Source organism: Hypanus sabinus, chromosome 7 (genome assembly GCF_030144855.1).
Source record: "Hypanus sabinus isolate sHypSab1 chromosome 7, sHypSab1.hap1, whole genome shotgun sequence".
In the NCBI taxonomy this organism is placed as follows: domain Eukaryota; kingdom Metazoa; phylum Chordata; class Chondrichthyes; order Myliobatiformes; family Dasyatidae; genus Hypanus; species Hypanus sabinus.
Window position 1 is genome coordinate 92,924,929 of NC_082712.1, and position 19,759 is coordinate 92,944,687.

Below are 19,759 nucleotides of genomic sequence, written 5' to 3' on the forward strand. Positions count from 1 at the left end.
CGCTGTGATGATTGTACACTCTAGTATCAATTGTTTGGTGACAATAAAGTATCCAGTTTAAGGGGAGCACGAGGGGAAACTTCTTCACTGAGAGTGTGGATTGAGGTGGCAGCACAAGTGGTTCATGTGAGCTCAATTTCAATGCTCAAATTTGGATAAGCAGCAGAATGGTAGGGATATGAAGGGCTATGGTCCTATTGTAGACAGATGGGAGGAGGCAGTATGAATGGCTTGTCGATGACTGCATGGGCCAAAGGGCCTGTTTCTGTGCTGTAGTGTTCTAGGACTCCGCAGCTGCCGCCTGACCTGCCTGTTTCCTCCAGCATCGTGTGCCTTGCTCCAGGATCCCCAAGTTACAGTGAGAGGCTGTAATGCTGTCAAACGTTAGGACAGGGATCAGAGCTGGAGCCTCAGTTGTCTGGCATGTCTACTGAAGAGTGGGGTGACTGTGGTTAGTAAATTTGTAGATGACACCACCTGGTGGTACAGAGCACAGTGGGGGTGCAGTACAAATATGTTGAAATAAAGAGAAAGGATATGAAACTTTATTTTTATTCTAAAAACGCTGGGATACAGTCGTGTCACCCAAGGAAAGGTGTGTATGCTTTCCTGTCCACCTTGTACCCTGCTACCTCAGTATTTACACGGGTGCTGTGCTACCAGAAGACAGCATCGCCAGCGTTTGGCTGCCACTGACCCGCTCAGCTATCAGATATCCTGGAAACACTTCCGAGACTGGTCTCCCCACCCCCCCAACCCTTGGGGGGGCTGTACATCTTCCCTTCCCTTTATACCCCCCCGCCCAACAAACACACATAAAGCACGCACAGGCAGTCCCCTCCTGTGGCTCTGCCTCTCCAGAGTCTCTCTCGGCTGCCACTAAGCCGTGCCCAGTCCCACAAGCTGGCCGCATCCTGCCAGGCCTGGTCGCCAAGTACATTTTTGCTGGGTTCCTCCCTCTCTTCACTGCAAACCTCACCCCAACCTTCTCCTGGAATGGGGTGGGGTGGGGTGGGGGCGGGGTGAAGTTGAAAGAGCCAAAAACAAACATGGGAAGGGCTCACTTGGGGGAGTGCTGCTGTAGAGAGTTGCCGCTGCTCGGCGTCTTGCTGTCCGATACCGAGGGGAGGGAGACCACGATGTACTTCTGTGTGTTGCCCGTCACGGTGTTGCTGGGCGCGGTCTGGGAGGTGGAGACCAGCTTGACAATTGGCTGCACGCTGGGCATGGAGGTGGTGACGGGGGACGTGTTGCCGCTCCCACAGGATGTCGTCCTCAGCGTTATCACCTGGGTAGGGAGCAGGGGCAAGGGAAGACAAGAGGAAGGTTTGAAAACAATCAACTACAACCATTTCCCTCAAAGTCAGCAATACATTAGAGCTGGTTACTGACTGTACAAAGGAGTAGGCAGTACACGTGGGCCTGTCTACACCAGCAACCCTGAGAACGAGAAGGCTGAGAGCTTCTAGTTCCAGAAGAGATACTGCAGATTTTGGAAACAGATGCTGGGTGAAGTCAGGAAAGATCAGGGTAGCGTAACGGTGAGCCTAATGCTATTACAGTTCCAGCGACCTGGGTTCAATTCTGCCGCCGTCAGGAAATTTTCTGTTCTGCTGTGACCATGTCGGAGCTTTGGCTTCTTCCCACAGTCCAAAGGGTCAGTAGGTCACATGGGTGTAATTGGGAATAATGGGACAGGCACGTTGGACTGGTAGGGCTTATTACTGTGATGCGTCTCTCAATAAATAAAATCAATCTATTGAGCGAAATAAACTGTCAGGATCTGGGCTGAGATCCTTCAGCAGGACTCAGCCTTAACGGCTGACTGTTCATTTCCCTCCATAGATACTACTGCGTTCCTCCAGCGTTTTGTGTTTGGTGCTTCAATAGGGCTCTCCTGTTTGTCTTGTTTTAGTCAGGTGGTGGGGTGTGGGTCAGCTATTGGAATGGGAGGATCATTTCTGAGTGGGGTGAGAGCATACGGGAGGCATTTCTCCACAAGCACCTGATCCTCCCGCAGGTACCGACACCTCTCCCCCGGCCAGTTCCGCTCACCTGCTGCGTGCTGGAGCTACCAGAGCTCGAGGACATCACGATGTAGTTGGTCGGAGATGGTGACGACTGCGTTGGTGTGGACGGCCGAGTCAGGAGCGTCTGCATCGGCAGCGTGATGGAGCTAGGCACCTTGAAGATACTGGGGGAGGTGGAGGGCTGCGATGACTGCGGGCTCTGGGGGACAGTCAGCAAGGGTCTGGGCTGCAGTACACAAACAGGAGGGTTAATTGTAGTCTCCTGCATCAACATTACTCACACGCAGAGTCTCTCCCCCTAGGGACAGTGAGCACTCTGGGGACTGGGAGCTATGTTCCCTCTAAGCTGTGCTTGTGTGCATAAGCTGAGCCCTATTAAAAATAATTTTTTAGCTAAATGTTTCTGTTAACTAGTTAGTTGGTTTTTCAAATACCACAATGCACATCACTTCACCTTTCCTGTTCTGGTTTGTACAGCTGCATCACGACTGCAGCCATCCTTGGCGGACAGTGATCATATTGTAAAGTTTACAAAGATCTGTTTCAAATCCTGTAGATAATTTACTAAGCTTTTATTGAAAAAAGTATTGATTCACTATGTCGAATTCAAAAGAAGCGAAGGGCGTGAAGCGCAAAAGAACTGCAGACTTGTTTAAAGTTGAATGGCTTAACAAAATAGTAGAAACTGCTACACCGAAAGCTCATGAGGTCGTGAACGTTCAGCTACGAGAGATATTTATTTATTTATTCGGTAAATGGAGTTATCTTTCTTGCTTCTAGTGCAGACAGTGAGCGAGGTTTTAGCCTAATAAATCAACTGAAAAACAAGCTGAGAAACCGTTTAGGTGAATGTCATTTGAATATGTTAATGAGAATTAGAAGCTATCAATTGGATGGAAGTTCTATTAGTCTAGATAGTTTACAAAGAATGGGTAAATGCCAAAGACAGAAGAGAGAAAAAATAACTGAGTGACTTATATATGTTATTTTGTTGTTATTCTGTGCAGTTTTATGTCAAATATTTTGTAAACCTACATTAACTGTGCCACGTGTGCATTCAGTGCGCACATACTTTTGCCACAGGAAAATCTTACGTTTGCACAACATAAGATTTTTGTGCACACGGACTACTAAAGATTAGAGGGAACAGTGGCTGGGAGTCATATACATTCAGGAAAGCAGATACCCTTTCCTGAAAGATCAGAACTGGATGATTTCCAGTTTCCCCTCACTGCCTCTATTGCAGGAATGCCTCACCAAATGGATTCAAGTCTGCATCGTTAGTCCAAGTCCTGGATTAGCAGCTTCCACAGCCATACCTGAGTTACCACCATCCCTCGGTCGAAAGCCCAGACACATGATTGAGCTCCAGTAAAAATATTAGAAGTTCAAAAGTCTGACCTATATTTGCAGAACAGTACAGCACAGGAACATTCTTACCGCTGCCTGTCAGGAGTTTGTACGTTCGTCCCATGACCATTGTGGGTTTCCTCCCACAGTCCAAAGATAAGTCAATGCAAATTGTCTTGTGATTAGGCTCGGGTTAAATCAGGGGATTGTATGGGGGGGAAGGGGGGGAATGGTGAAGGGTTTAAATTGTGAAGGTGGGGGGTGGTGGGGTGGGGAGGGGGGTTGGTGGTGGTCAGGGGAAAATAACAGACCATTTGGCTCACAAATCTATTTATTTATTTGTTTGTTTTTTATTTACAGATACAACACAGTAACAGTTCTTTCTGGCCCAAGGAGCCCAATTCACCTACTAACCAATGCAACTTCAGGATGTCTGAGGAAACCAGAACATCCAGAAGAAACCTATGCGGTCACGGGGAGAATGTACAAACTCCTTACAGGCAGAGGCGTAGTTGAACCTGGGTCACTGGTACTGTTATATACAACCTTCCTGTCTGCTTTTAGTATGAAAATGAGGAACAGGTAATTCTACACATTCAAACCATCCTTATTGGATAAATCCGTCCCTCCAGCAAACAGAGATTAACCAAAATCCATGGACCTTCTTGGGGAGAGCTGGCCATGAAGCATCCCACTCCCCAGAACAGGTTAAAGCCCTCGGGTCCAGCACCCTTGGGACCACAGAAACACCTCTGATCACCTTCCTCTGAGTGGGGGGAGCTGCTTTTCACCACAGAATCAGGCTTGTAGTTGTAGGTTGATTCTTAAAAGAGCTTCCACCCTCCCAAAATCCAGATTATCTACTGGAGGAAGCCAAAGGTGCAGTGCCTCTGGTAAACCAAGACAAGCTGTACACCCAGTCTGAGCCGGCACGGGACCTGGACACTTCATAGCAATGCTCTTAATGATCAGTTATTCTTATTTACAGATACAATAACTGGCCTTCCAGCCCAATGAGAATGTACATACTCCTTACCAACAGCAGTGGGAATTGAACCCCAGTAATAGCAATGTACTAACGCTACACTCAGCTCAGCTATCTACTTAGTGTTCATTTTATTATTTTGTTTATTTTAGAGTCACAACACGGTAGCAGGTCCTTCTGGCCCAACGAGCCCACACCACCCAATTACACTCATGCTGAAGTGGCACAAGACATTGCTGAGGCCTGATTTGGAGAATTGGTACAGTTTTAGTTACCTACCTACAGGAAAGATTGAAATACGACTGAAAATTTACAAGAATGCTGCCAGGACTTGACCTGAGTTATGAGGAAAGGCTGAAATGGTTAGGACTTTAATCCTTAGAAAATTGAGGGAAGATTTGATAGAGGAATACAAAATTATGAGGAGAATAGATAGGGTAAATGCAAGCAGGCTTTTCCCACTGAGGCTGGGTGGGACTACGAGACGACATCATGGGTTAAGGGTAAAAGCTGAAAAGTTTGAAGGGGAACACGAAGGGAAACTTCTTCACTCAGAGGGTTGTGAGTGTGGAACAAGCTGCCAGCACCGGAGCTTGATTTCAACATTCAAGCAAAGTTTGGATAGGTACATGGATGGGAGGGGTATGGAGGGCTATGGGCCTGATGTAGGTCAATGGGAGTAGGAAGTTTAAATGAGTTAGGCATGGACCAGATAGGCTTGTTTCTGTGCTGTATATTTCTATGACTCTATGTGACCACAAACCTGTACGTCTTTGGAATATGTGAGGATTACTATGGGGTTCAGAATCAAACCCTGTCCCCCCATCTCCCCTGGGCGAGACACTCACCTGTTGTGTGGTGGACGAGCCGGAGGCCGAAGACATCATGATGAACTTGGTAGGGGGCGGTGAAGGCTGGGTGGGGGTTGACGGGCGGGCAGACACTAGGGTCTGCATGGGCAGCGTGATGGAGCTTGGCACCTTGATGATGCTGGGTGAGCGCGATGTCTGGGTCGTCTGTGGAGCTTGCGAGATCGTGAGGGTGGGCCGGGGCTGCAACACAAGGACACGATTAAAGTTCCCCCACCTGAGGCACCGAACACAGTTACAGAGGTTCACTATCATCATGTGCCGTGTTGTAAGACGTCACTGATCATGGTCTCATGATCATGATTGTTCTTGGCAAACTTTGTCTACAGAAGTGGTTTGATGATGCCTTCTTCTGCACGGGCATTCAGGAAACAAACAGACACAGACACACACACTCACTCACTGACTGACTGGTCAAGTTCAAAGCATGGCATCATCCCTACCTGCAGCTGTTTCACCTTACCTGTGTGATGGTCAGCGTGGTCCTGTTCACTTGCTGTGCCTGCATAGCCGCCTGCGCGCGAGCCTTCACCACATGAGTACACAGCATGGGGCCCAGATACCCGTAGTCCGTCTTGTAAGATTCCTGGTTGTCAGGCGGTGAGCGGACCTTAGCCACAACAGGCGCACAGTGTTTCTGGACAAGGAAACAATTCAGAGGGTGTACAGTGAGGGCAGGTTCAGTTGTGACTCTCCTTGAGGGAACTGGGAAAGGATCTCGAGCCATCGAACACTCCTCATACATTAACTCTTTCTTCCTGAGATCATTCCCATAAACCTCCTCTGAACTTTGCCAGCACATCTTTTGTTAGATATGAGAGCAGGGACAACTCACAATACTCCATGTGTGTTCTCTGACCAATCAGTGTCTTATTAAACCTCGGCACTGCATCCTCGCTTTTATATTCTAGTCCTCTTGAAATGAGTGTTACATCACAATTGGCTTCCTCGCCACTGACGCAACCTGCAAATTAGCTTTTAAGCAATCGTGCACAAGGACGCCCAAGTTCCTTTGCACGTCCGATTTCTGAATTCACTCCCCATTTAGAAAATTATCTACAACAACTGTTCCCAACCTGGGATCCATGGACCCCTTCGGTTTATTCCTTCTATCAAAGTACCTGACCACATACTTCCCCACACTGTATTTCATCTGCCAGTTCTTTGCCCATTCTCCTAATCTTCTGCAGACTTCCTACTTTCTCAGGAACTACCCGCCTATCTCTGTATCGTCTGCAAACCTGGCCACAGAGCCACCAATTCCACCATCCAGATCATTGACATACAACACGAAAAGAAGCAGATCCAGCACAGACCCCTGTGGAATGCCACGTCACTGGCAACCAACTAGAAGAGACCCCCTTTACTCCCACTCTTTGCCTTCCGCCAGTCAGCTAATCTTCTGTTCATGCTAATATCTTTTCTGTGACATCAAAAGCAAAGTGTGGGAGACTGGAGAGTGGACGTGCTGGGAAGCTGGAACTGTCCTTGAAACAACCAAAGGTCTGGATGGGTCAGGACAGAGTTTGCCATAATGTAGCGTTAACTGGGAAGAGGAAGGGGGGTGAGAGAAGGGGAACTCTCCAATATTGCAGCTGACGTCTACAAGTCTTGCGAGTCCATTAGAGGCTGGGAGGCAGTCTGCCTTGGGGTTGGAGGACTGTGTGGCGGTGGATGGGGGGAGAGAAAGGAAAAAGGTTTGTTTTGCTTTTCTTACTTGTGCGGTTCTGCTAAACATTGTGGGCATGCTATGTTGGCGCTGGTCACTTACGGGCTGAGGTAGAGAGGAGCGTGAAGGGAGTCACAGTGTGAGATAGGGAAGGGTGAAGTGGAGTCACAGAGGGAGGGAGGGAGAGGGCGAAGGGAGGATCACTGAACGAGGGCAAGTAGGCTCACAAAGGAGGTGAGGGGGTGAAGCGGGGTCAGGGGGAGGGAAGGGGTGAAGGGAGGTACACAGAGGGAAGGAGGGGCGATGGGGTCACACAGGGAGGGAGGGAGGGATTGAAGGGAGGGTCACAGAGAGATGGAGGGGGTGAAGGGTGGGGTCAGAAGGAGGAAGGGAGGGATGTGGTAACAGAGATAGCCGGTGGGGGGAGTGGAGTTTCGGTTATGGGAATGCAGAGTCCTATGATTTTCTGCTAACCACAGGCTCGGATGACCCGGGCTCACTCACCAGCAGCAGACTCTGTACGTGGTCAGCTCCTATCCTGTCGATGTTACTGACGACAGGTCCGTCTAGCACCACGCGAATGCGCTCACCTTCGACGGGCAGCCTCTGGATGATCAGCGTCTTGATAACCTGTGTGAGTAGACACTTGGTTAATTGGAGAGCAGAGGACTGGACCCAAGCCACTCCTCCCAAAATCAACATCCCTCCCACCGGGAAGGACGGGGCTGCAAGGAAACACCGCCACCCACAGGTTCCCCTCCAGAGCCAGACACTGTCTGGACTGGGGGCTACCTCACTGTTCTTTCACCATCACCGAGTCCAAATGCTGGAACTCCTGAGGGCAGCATGGTAGGAGAACCCTCACCAGAAGGAACACAGCACCTCAAGGTGTCTCACCTCCTCCAAGAGGCAGTTATGGGTGGGCAATAAATCTGGTGTTAACCGTGAGGACCTGAGCCCACAAGTTAAATATTGGGGAGTGAAACTGGTACTTGGGTCACTTTCCAAATAAACTTTATTCATTATAAAAATATATATCTGCAAGATTAAACCTTCAATGCCTTTTCATTCTTTATAGTTGTACAATGTCTTGTATGTGTGACTCAAAATGGCTTCTTTGGTTTGTTAAGAGTAGGAATGCTTCTTTGTCTGACAAGTGTTTCTCTCGCAGTTGTTTAGCTTAAGACTTGCTGATATGGGGATTGTATTCATTTGTTAACCAATGGGGAATGTTATTTTGTCTTGTGAGGCTGGGAACTTGGGGGGAGGTTTTCGAGAGAGTCGGGAGGAAGACGCCAAGGAAGGTGGACGTGCGCTGCACTGCTTGGTTGACCACCATGGGTGGTCCTGGGTGCAAAGACGTGGAGGTCAGAGGCAAGCGACGAGGGGTCGAATGGTTCGATGGTTGAGCTCCAACGATGCGCACTAAACTGACTGAACTTTGATAAGTTGGCGCCTTTTGCTTTTTCTTTTCTTTCATATATACTGTATTGTCTAGTGCTCTTTTAGTTTTAGTAAACTCTTTAAAGTGTATTTCATAACGGTATCTGGTGTGAATTTGATACTGTGTGCGGGCACGAGGCATAGACTTAATTCTCACAGCACCTGCGTGTACGGGAGGTGGGGTTGGTGAGTGGCTGGATCTCCTTTTCCCCTAGACATATACCAGCCTGTTGGTTAAGTGTTACATATTCACAGTCATGGCCTATTACATTCCTACGTATCAATAGCACTGGTGCCACTTGTGGAGCCCTGGAGTGATTGAGGGGGTTTCCTCGCCCAACCTGGCCTCTCCCTCTCCCGTAGCAGAAGAACTCTACGCTGCGTTCCTTCCTCACCGAGCCCTTGCTGTAGCTACACCAAGCTTTGGTGTGTCCCTCAACAGATGCTCCCTGCACTCTTCCACAGACATCTCAACGTCATCAACGACTTTCAGGCAGGTGAAAAGGCATCACTTTCCTGTTAATCTCAACAAAGCTGAGAGGGGAGATTAAAGAATATCTAGGGGCGACACAATAACGTGACGCTACTGCAGTGCGAATGACACAGGTTCAGTTCCCACCGCCGTCTGTAAGGAGTTTGTACAGTGTGGATTTCCTCCTGGTGCTCCAGTTTCCTCCCACATCCCAAAGACAAATAGGTAAGAGGGCTAATTGATGGGAGGCATGGGTTTCTTAACCCGAAAGGATCTGTTACTGTGTTTATCTCTAAATAAATTAGATGAACCAAAGATAATTAAAAGACAATTGGGAGGCGAGGGCGAAGCTAAAGAGTGCAACTTCTTTGGCCAATCAGCAAAACAGTTCAAGTTCTTCTTCTAGTGTCCCTATTTTTCTTTTTCAAGGTGGCTGGTGTCCTGTCGGAGTCTGATCTACAGCGGCACATTCCTCTTCTTGGAGCTCGCTGATTGGCTGAGTTTTCAGTAACTCCAGGAGCGGCCTATCGCGGTCCTGTGGACCCAATTTCTGGCCAGTGTCGTGAACTGAAGCAAAGCTGGGAGTTGGAACATCGAGACGACGAGTGCGGTTATCTGAGGACTCTGTACTCGGGTGAATGCTCTCTCTCGCTCGATGGTGAGAGAGAGTTTGCTGCCAATTCTTGAGTCAAGGAAACATGAAATAAAGGCAGCGCTACAGGCTGTAACATCGGAGCAGCGACTGTTTTGTCTCCCCTCACGCTGTAGAAGGAGCACGTTAGTGAGAGAGAGAGCCTGAGGACTGTTCAACTGTTGGGGTGACAGTAGTTTTCGATGGACCGGTGACCATGGTCTCTCTATGGGGCTTTGCTGTTGCTTGCGTGGTGGGTGGTGGGGGTGTTGATGCTTTTTACTACGATAAGTGAGGGTTGATGTTGCTTGTGCATGGGACTGGGCAGGGAGCTTTGGGTTCTTTTTTTTCCTGTCATTTATTCTTTGGGGTTTTTCTTCTGTTTCAAGAAAGTCTGCGCAGAGTAAGAATTTCAGGTAGTATATGTTTGCTGATATTACATGCAATTGAATTGTAGTGTAGAGTGTGCACCTTTCTGTAAGCAACCCAGTGAACTACTTTTGGAGATGTTCCAGTGTTTTAGAACAAGGCAAGACCTGGGTGTTGTTGTACTCCCCAGGGTCTGAGCCAGCTTTATTTCTGGTAGGAATTTAAGAGAACACTTACATCATGGCCGAGCTCAGCCAGTCCAGCGATGCAGCCATACCGAGTTGTCCAGGCAGTTTTATCATCCAACCAGCTCTGAAATGAGACAGAAAAGGCCAGGTTACAGAGAGAAAGCCGAACCAGTAGGGTCAGGGACTGCACTGATCAGAGTGAAGGTGTTTCAACATGCACAGAGCATTGTGGGATCCAGGTGCTCATGTCTGTCACCAACAGCTCTTTCATATTTATATGGAGACTCCAAAACACAGGATCACAAGGAATTGCAGAGAATTGTAAACTCGGCCACCTCTAACATGGGCACAAAACCTCCACACCATCAAGGATATCTTCAAGAGGAAGTGGATGAAGAAGTCGGCATCCATCACTAAGGATTCTCACCACCTGGCACATGCACTCTTCTCTTTACCGCCACTGGGGAGAAAACCCACACTTAGTGATTCTGAACAACTTCTTCCCCCCACCAACAGATTTCTGAACAGTTTACGAACCCAAGAACACTACCTCATTATCCTCTATTAGCACACAAGTTATTTGTGTAATTTGCAGTAACTTTACGTTGTCGCACTTCATTGCTGCCACAAAACAAGGCATTTTATGTCATACAAGTCAGTAAGAATAAATCTGATTCTTGTGTAAAAATATCAGTAGTTAAGTGCAACAGGTTTGAAGAGCGAGTGTGTGTCTGCATGCGTGTCAGTGTGAGCATGAGTGGAGTTTGCACATTCTCCTTGTGACCATGACTCCGCTCCTACCCCCAGTGCTCCAGTTTCATCCAACAGCCATACCACATGCAGGTGGATTGGCTGAATTCTGCATTTTCCCTGTGCTAGGAGCTGACAAGGACCTGATGGACCAAATGGTCTCCTCCTTCCTGTGCCACACTAGCTACATTTAGCTTTAACCCTTGATCACTCACGCTGGGAAGTGTCGAGTGCTACAATGCCCCAAGACACAGGAGCACAATTAGGCCATTCTGCCCACTGACTCTGCACCACAATTTATAGTAGGGTAGCGGTTAGCACAAAGTACTACAGTACCAGCCACCTGGGTTCATTTCCTGCCGTTGAATGTAAGGAATTTGTACGTTCTCCCTGTGACCACATGGGTTTCCTCTGGGAAATACATTTATTAAAAATATTTATTATTATTGTTGTTACTTCTTTTTGCATTTGTATAGTTTGCTGTCTTCTGCACTCCAGCTGAATGCTCTAGTTTGGTGGTTGTTCAAAGATTCCATCATGGTTACTATTGTTTAGGTTGTTAAAAATGACCTTAAGAAAATGAATCGTACATGGTTTCGTCTACGTATACTTTGAACTTTGTAGTGATTAGGGTTTTGCTGGTTGGTTCAAGAACTGAACGGATGAAGGGAACCGAGGATCTGGATCAGACGCAGAGCAGGAAGGTGTCCATCTCTCTGTTACAGGTGGATTGAGAGGCACGTGACAAAGAACTCTATTTTGCATTTTAGACTCTGTACACTGAAAGAGAAGCACAAGGCCAGAGGGGTAACCCTTACCTTGGTGAAGGTTTTGGTGATGCGGGACTGGATGTTGTTGGTGGTGGTGCTGAAGTTCTTGCAGATCTGCGCCATGAGACGGGCGGCGAAATCCCTCAGCGCCCAGTGGTTGTCCACATCTGGCCGGAGGCACAGCTGCCGGCTCACGATGCACGTCACCACCGCTGGGATCAGCTCATGCAGCTGGAGGGAGGAGCAGGTGGGCAGACGAATGTGGAAGAGAGTGCGGGAGGGAGAAGGAAAGACAAGTGTTTAGTAAACAGAAAATCATGTACATACGGTGGAGAGCACGCGGCCTGGTTGCATCACAGCCTGTTATGGAGGCTCCAATACACAAGGTCGCAAGAGGTTGCAGAGAGTTGTGGACTCACCCAGGTCAATCACAGATACAACCTCCCCATCACCGGAGTCGCCTTCAGGAGCAGTGCCTCAAGAAGGAGGCAGCCATCATTAAAGACTCTCACCACCCAAGATATGTCCTTTTCTCATGCTACCATCAGGCAGCAGGCACAGGAGCCTGAAGACCCACACTCAACAATCCAGGATCAGCTTCTTCCCCTCTGCCATCAGATTTCTGAACAGTCAATGGCTTTGCTTAATCAGGCTCACACAGGCAGAAGTCCTTAAGGCCACAAGATTTAGGAGCAGAATCAGGCCATTCAGCCCATTGAGCCTGCTCCACCATTCCATAATGACTGATATATTATCCTCTCAAACCCATTCTCCTGCTTTCTCCTTATAACATTTGACACCCTTACTATTCATCTTTAGTCCATACCTACCAGAAACTATAGCTATTATTTATAAAGACCAAAATAATTAGCAGAATTATTACTGAATAGAAATTATTAGTAATTATCAGAATTAGTCCCTGAAACTATACACACAACCTTGTTATCCCATTTTTTCCACAATTTATTTTGAATTTGTTATGAGTGCTGAACAGACCTGATGGAAATGGGGTGAAGAGTTAACCATTCCCCCCCTTGAGAACTATGAACTATTGCTATGCTGCTGATGAGAGAGAGAGAGAGAGAGAGAGAGAGAGAGAGAGAGAGAGAGAGAGAGAGATGAAGCACAGAGGCAGGAACATCTGCTACAGATAAGACAGAGAGACACACAGTTGATTTATGTATTATGGCTTTTTCCTGGATTGTTTACCTTTCGCTGCAAGGACGTTACTTTGCTCGTTAACATTCCTAAGGAGACAGCAGGAGTGGCCTAGTTTGATGGACATGATCATTTTGAATTGATGGATGGCTGATACCCCTTCAGTGGGTTTAAAAGACAGGTGTGGGGAGATACCCTCAGACACACCAGTGGACACTGACAGTGTTGTGCACCCACAGGAAGGTGGGGGCTTCGAGGACCAAATCAGGAGATCAGTCAATAAAGCTCACAGTGTGACGGCAGGGCCGGTGGGGACTTGTGTGTGTGTCCACTCATGCCAGAGTGACGAGTCCACCACAGAAGAACGGTCTGGCTGAGGACGGGAGGGTCATAACCGAATGACCACAACAGTACGACGGGATTAGAAAGCAACAGAAGGTTTGCTGGCTGCAGCTGCTCAATCTCTTGCTCGCTCTCTCTCTCCAACAACTTACAATACAGCAACCGCAACTACCTCAGCACTCATGAGCTGAACCCTATATTCTCTTATGACAATTCATTTAACCTTAAGACATTGATAGAGCTTGTTTAATATTGTTGATTATTATTCCTACACTTCTACGTTTATTATTGCTAACCCATTATATATGTATATTTGCATTTTTGATATTGTATTGCTTAGTTTACTAATAAACGCCTTTAGTTTTCGGTACCACCAGACTCCAACGGATTCTTCTATTTCTGCTGGTCTGTAAACCCAGTTACGGGGTACGTAACATATTTAATAAGATTTTTATGTCTTGCACTGCTATAAAACGAATTTCACAGAGTTACATAATAAATATGGACTGTGTAGGAGACACAAGTTGGATTCATCATGGAGCATCTTCATACAGGTCAACGCAACATCATGTCTTATGACTACACAACCCCGTAGCGAGGGCTAGGCTTCGAGCGTCAGGCTTGCAGTCCAGAGAGGTGTAGCATGGTGGCCTCTCCAGTCAGTGCTACCCTCTAGTGTTCGATTGGAGTAATGACAGGCAGGATTGCCCAGGAACTGTACTATTAATTTGTGGGAATGTTGCTCAGGGTCTTGGGACTATAGACCAGTTTTCTTACGTGACTACTTCTTTTTCTTGTGATTTTTTTTTCCTTCTTTCTCACTATTTGAATGTGCTGTGTATGCTTTGCACCTTAGCCCCAGAACAATGCTGTCTCATTCGGCTATATGGTTGAATGATATTTAAACTTGATTTGATTTTGATCACTCTATGCCGATAATAAATCTGATTCTGCCCTCTAGTTTTGGAAATCTCCATCATGGGAGAGAGATTCCAACTACCTACACTATCTACCCTCATCAGTTTACCCTTTATCAGGTCTATCAGCCCCCTCCATTCCAGGGTGTGCTCTGGGACCACATCGCAGTGACGGCCACCGGTGAATGGAGGACATGGTGACACTCACGTATTTCTCCAGGTAGAGTGTAGGGTTGTCCATTAGAGCTTTCACCATCCGCATCAGGTAGATGAGGAGTGCCAGGTTATTCTGCACCACGTTCACTCGTACCTGGGGGACACGGAGAGCATGGAAAGTCAGAAAGACTCCAAGTGGCATTAAGGAGAAATAAAACCACCCTTTACACAGAACATAGGAATCCACCGTGTCTAAAAATCAGTCTTTTTTTCAGTATTGGGAGTCAACAACTGAACAGCATAGGCTTATGGTAAAGAGAAAAGGTTCTAGGTTCCCCTTGCATGCTCTCAGCATTTGCCCCACCTGTCAGGATCCTATGAATTAATGTATCGCAAGCAAGGATGAAGGCTATTCAGTCATCTGCTGTCTGCCTGTATTTATACTGATCCCAGTTTCCCACTATTCCCCATCTCCAATAATTCATTCCTTCACCATGGGTGGCAGAGTTAGTACAGCTGTTACCTCACAGGTCCAGAGACCTGTTTAAGGTATTGTCTGTGTGGAGTTTACATGTGACAGCGTGGATTTTCACTGTGTGTTCATGTTTCCTCCCACCTTCCAATGGGGACAGCACTGTAGCACAGGGGTTAGTGTAATCCCACTACAACGTCTGCAATTAGCCATCGGGGTGCAATTGCCACCGCTGCCTGCAAGGAGTTTGTACACTGTCCGCATGACCACGTGGGTTTCCTCCCACAGTCCAGAGCGCATGGGTTAGGGTTAGTGAGTTGTGGGCACGTATGTTGGTGTTGGAAGCGTAGCGACACTTGCAGGCTGCCCAGCACAATCCCTGCTGATCTGATGCAAACAGCACCATATGTTTCAATGTACCTGTGACAAACAAAGCTAATCTTCACGAGGGGATCGTTAGGTTAATTGAATCCCAGTCGTGGGCAGAAATGGGGAGCACTGATGGGCACGTGAGAGTGGGCTGCAGAGAAACAAGATGTTAGCCTGATTTGCCTACATTTGGTTCCAGCTTCATGGTGCTTTACCAACACCATCTGATGACTTGCTGGTAGCAAACAAAACAAAAACTATAAATTACTGCATTAAACAAACATTTTTTCAGAACTGATCACAACAATCAACAGCCTGCAACTTCCCTTTTGGAGCTGACCTTTTCACTTGCCTGGCATTTTTGCGGTGTGAAGTCTCAAAGGCGCAGGACAATTGCAGCGTGGTAGGCATCGGGCCTGAGAGTGGGTAACGAGCCAACTTTTGGTTGCTGGAGTGGAGTTGAGGTGATTCAAAACGGCGGAGGAGAGAGCGGGGAATAAACTAACGTTTGGTCATCGATGGACCAGACTTGGGGGCAAAGCCAAGTAGAGATGGTGGGACACGGGCTCGGATCCAGGTCCGAGAGTGAGGAACAACCCGAGGTTTGCCGATTTAAGCGCCGCATGAGATTGAAAAGATCAGGGTGTTGGGGTGGGAGGCGAGGGATGGGCTGGTGTTCAGCTCACTGCTCCATGAGGTTTACTTGACTCTAAGGCTGTGACCTGCAACTAACGGGCTCCCGGATTGACTGCAGTAATGACTGGTCTACCGGCTGAAGGCTCACTTTCGTGAATTCAGTTCTGAATGCTATTCCCTTTATTGTTTGCACGATGTTTTTTTTCTGCACATTGGATGTTTGATGGTCTTTTTTTAAAAATGGGCTCAATTGGGTTTCTTTGTCTTGTGGCTGCCCGAAAGGAGCTGAATCTCAAGATTGGATATCATATAGAAACTATGAAAATAAATGTTCTTTGTACTTTGATTTGGCCCATATCCCTCTCGGCCCAACAATGTGCAGATCGTTGGGTTAATGGACCACTGTAAATGGCCCCCAGTGGTTCAGCAGGGAATGGAAACTGTGGAGGGCCGATGGGGATGTGGAGAGAATAAAACAGGATCAGTTGATGGGTCAGCACAGACTCAGTGGGCCAAAAGGCCTGTTTCCAGGTTGTAGTTCTCTCTATGCATTCATCCTGCTTAAGGGCAGCACAACGCTTTACAGTCCCAGCTATCCACATTCAATTCCTGCCGCTGCCTGTAAGTTCACCCCGTGACTACGTGGTTTCCCTCCAGGATCTCCATTTTCCTCCCACAGTCCAAAGACAAATTGGTTGGTAGATTAATTGGTCATTGTAAAGTGCCGTGATTAGGCTAGGATTAGATCGGGATTACAGGGCAGCGCGTGTGAGATCCCATGGGAGAGCTCCACCACTTGCAGGGGAGGAAGTTTCATCCCGAATATTTTTGTTGCCATCTTACCCACTTCAAGTCAAGTTTAGGAGTCATCCATCAATACCACACCTGTCAATTCAAACCACTTTTAACATTAAGAAACATCAATTAGCAGCAATACGAGGAGTCTCACCCCTTCCGAGATGAAGGTGCTGAACCTGGGCAACATTTGGTACAAGCCAGGGTCTGTAGCTATGCTCTGCAGGGCCTCCTGCGGGAGAGAACGAAGGAAGCAGTCACCCTTTGAAGGAACAATATGGTAAATTTTGCATAAAGCCCAAAGGGTCTTTGTTTCCAAACACAAGATCTTACTGCTCTCTTGGCCTCACAAGACCCGACACACGCCTCGGTGATCTCCTTGTAATATAGCTGCTGCTCCACTGACAACTCGTGCGTGGTCCGAGGCTTCAGCTTCATCAAACCACCGTCCAGCAGAGACTTCTTCTTGTCTTTACCTGCAGATGAGAGATAAGTTATTGCCCTTCAGATGAGGAATTATACACATCTTATTGTTGTCTGTAAGGAGTTTGCACGTTCTCCCCATGACTGTGTGGATTTCCTCTGGGTGCTCGTGTTCTCCCACATTTCAAAGGAACAAGGTAAGTTGTGGGCAGGCTATGTCAGCACCGGAAGCGTGGCAACACTTGCAGGCTGCCCTGAGCACATCCTCCGACTGCTTTGGCCACTGACGCAAACAATGCATTTCACTATGTTTCAATGTATATCTGATAAATAAAGTTCACCTTTAAATCTTAAATATAATCTTTACCCTTCAGTGACATCTGCACAAGTTAGTAGCATCATAAAGAAAGCAAATAAAATGATTGCCTTTATTACTCAAGGCATTGATCAAGACCCAGGAAGTTATGTTGTATAATGTTCTAAACTTAAGAAAGTTTGCAAATGCAGGCAATCAAAAACACAGACAAAATGCTGGAGGAACGCAACAGGTCAAGCAGCATCTATGGAAATAAATAAATAGTCAATGCTTCAGGGCGAGAAGGGTCTCGGTGCTTGACGTGCTGTGTTTCTCCAGCATCCTGCGTGTGTGACTTTTAGAAAAAAAATTCTAGCTAGGCCTTATCTGGACTATTGCATACAGTTCTGGTTGTCCCACTATAGAAAGTATGTGGAAGCTTTGGAGAGGGTACAGAAGAAGTTTACCGGGACACTGCCTGGATTTCAGAGAATAAGCTATGAGGAGAGGTTGGACAAACTTGGGTTTTATATTCCGGAGTGGTTCAAAGTAAATTTATTGTCAAAGTGTATATATTTCACCACATACAAATCTGAGATTCATTTTCTTGTGGGCAATCACAGTAAATACAGGAAAGGCCTGATGAACATTAATAAGATCGCAAGAGGCACCCGGAGTAGACAGCCAGCATCGTTTTCCTAGGGTTGACATACCTAATGGTAGGTGAGAAAAGGCAAATGGGTGGGGCAAGGTGCAGCGTGGTCCAGGCACCTACCACTCACTGTGCTTCACATATCTCCTTTAAACATTCCCTCTCTTAACTTAAAGCTATGCCTTCCTACTTTCTGCCTGTTAAGCCGCTGGTGTTTAGGGCAGCAATGAAGGATCTCTGTCTCTTGACAGCGTTCAGGGCTTCCATCATCGTGTCAGTAACATCCTCTCAGCTTTCACTACTGTCACTCAGGTGAGTCCAGGGTGGAGACTCAGGAATATCAACGTACTCAGTAGTAGGATTCTTCATTGCTATTTCGGTAACAATTTTGTTTTACCAGTCAGGGTTGTTTGCCCTGAGCTGAACCCCCAAACCTGGAGGACTGGTGGACCACTCTTGGTCTGGCCTCTACCCTTTGACCTTTTTGGCATGGGTAACCCTACCAAGAGCCAAAGGATAAACCCTGACTCCAGCCAACATAACTCCCCCAGGTCACTGAGGCATGCAAGCCTCCAAACAAGTCTGTGGTCCCCTTGGAGGTATACCTTCTAGCATCTTACATTTCCACCTTGGGAAAACGACTCTGACCATCTAACCCATTTGTGCCTCTCATACGTTATAAACTTCCTGCAGGTCTCCCCCTCAGAAAAAAACAATTCAGATTTATCCAATGTCTCAGGGAGTGGTTGGGGTGGGTACAGTAATATAATTTAATCAGCACATAGAGGGCCGAGGCCCCGAGACTGAAAGGGATTGGTTGGGCTGAGGATCCTGCATCCATGCTGTACTGCTCAGCAGGAGAGAAGAATTTACATCCTGTGTTACCTTGAGCACCAGGAACAACGCACTGTTCATATGCTGGCGTCAGGCTGAGGTCATGCAGTGCTGATAGAAAGTATTCACCCCCTTCCCCCCTTTGAAGTATGTGGTAAACTATGTATACCTGTCTGGACATGCCCCTCTGCTGACTGCTCCTGTGGCTCCTCCCACAGACCCCTGTATAAAGGCTATTGAAGGCACTGCTCCCCCCCTCAGTCTCTGAGATGCCGTGCTCTGTTTTGCTGCTAATAAAAGCCTATCGTTCGCCTCCCATCTCTGAGAGTTATTGATGGTGCATCAATGTTTTCATGTTTTATTGTTTTACAACATTGAATCACAAAGGATTTAATTTGGCTTTTATTGACACTATCAACAGAAAAAAGACTTTTTGTGTCAAAATGAAAACAAATCTCCACAAACTGATCTAAATTAATTACAAATATAAAACATAAAATAATTGATTGCATAAGTATTCACCCCTCTCGTCAATATTTAGGAGATACACCTTTGGCAGCAATTACTGCCTTGAGTCTGTGTGGATAGGTCTCTATCAGTTTTGCACATCTGGACACTGCAATTTTCCCCATTATTCTTTGCAAAACTGCTCAAGCTCTGCCAGGTTGTATGGGGATCGTGAGTGAACAGCCTTTTTCAAATCCAGCTACAAATTCTCAATTGGATTGAGGTCTGGAAACTGACTTGGCCACTCCAAGATCTCAACCTTGTTTTGAAGCCATTCCTGTGTAGCTTTGGCTTTATGCTAGGGGTCACTGCCTTGCTGGAAAATAAATCTTCTCCCAAGTCCCAGTTCTCTTGCAGACTGCATCAGATTTTTCTGCAGAATTTCCCTGTATTCATTTTACCCTCAACGTTTACCAGATTTCTAGGGCCTGCCACAGTGAAGCATCCCCTCAGCGTGATGCAGCCACCACCATGCTTCACGGTAGGGATGATGTGTTTTTGATGATGCGCAGTGCTTGGCTTACAGCAAACATAACATTTAGTCTGATGGCCAAAAAGCTCAATTTTAGTTTCTTCCAGCTGACTTCAGAGTCTCCATGTACCTTCTGACAAATTCTACCTCAGATTTCATATGAATTTTTTCAACAGTGGCTTTCTCTTTGCCACTCACCCATTAA

The 19,759-nt window shown here is 47.0% G+C and overlaps 1 protein-coding gene across 10 annotated transcripts in view; it reads right to left on the reverse strand.

Annotated features, from left to right (window-relative positions):
• Positions 1-19,759, reverse strand: part of taf6 (TAF6 RNA polymerase II, TATA box binding protein (TBP)-associated factor) — a 73,039-nt gene that overhangs the window by 39,426 nt on the left and 13,854 nt on the right. For all 10 annotated transcript variants that reach the window (XM_059975206.1, XM_059975205.1, XM_059975204.1 and 7 more), the window contains exons 7-16: positions 16,705-16,847; positions 16,526-16,603; positions 14,152-14,253; positions 11,575-11,757; positions 10,056-10,130; positions 7,408-7,533; positions 5,698-5,871; positions 5,214-5,417; positions 2,056-2,256; positions 1,065-1,288 (exon numbers count right to left, since the gene is read on the reverse strand). In XM_059975206.1, the coding sequence (XP_059831189.1) occupies positions 1,065-1,288; positions 2,056-2,256; positions 5,214-5,417; positions 5,698-5,871; positions 7,408-7,533; positions 10,056-10,130; positions 11,575-11,757; positions 14,152-14,253; positions 16,526-16,603; positions 16,705-16,847 (1,510 nt within the window). The remainder of the gene's footprint in view (positions 1-1,064; positions 1,289-2,055; positions 2,257-5,213; positions 5,418-5,697; positions 5,872-7,407; positions 7,534-10,055; positions 10,131-11,574; positions 11,758-14,151; positions 14,254-16,525; positions 16,604-16,704; positions 16,848-19,759) is intronic.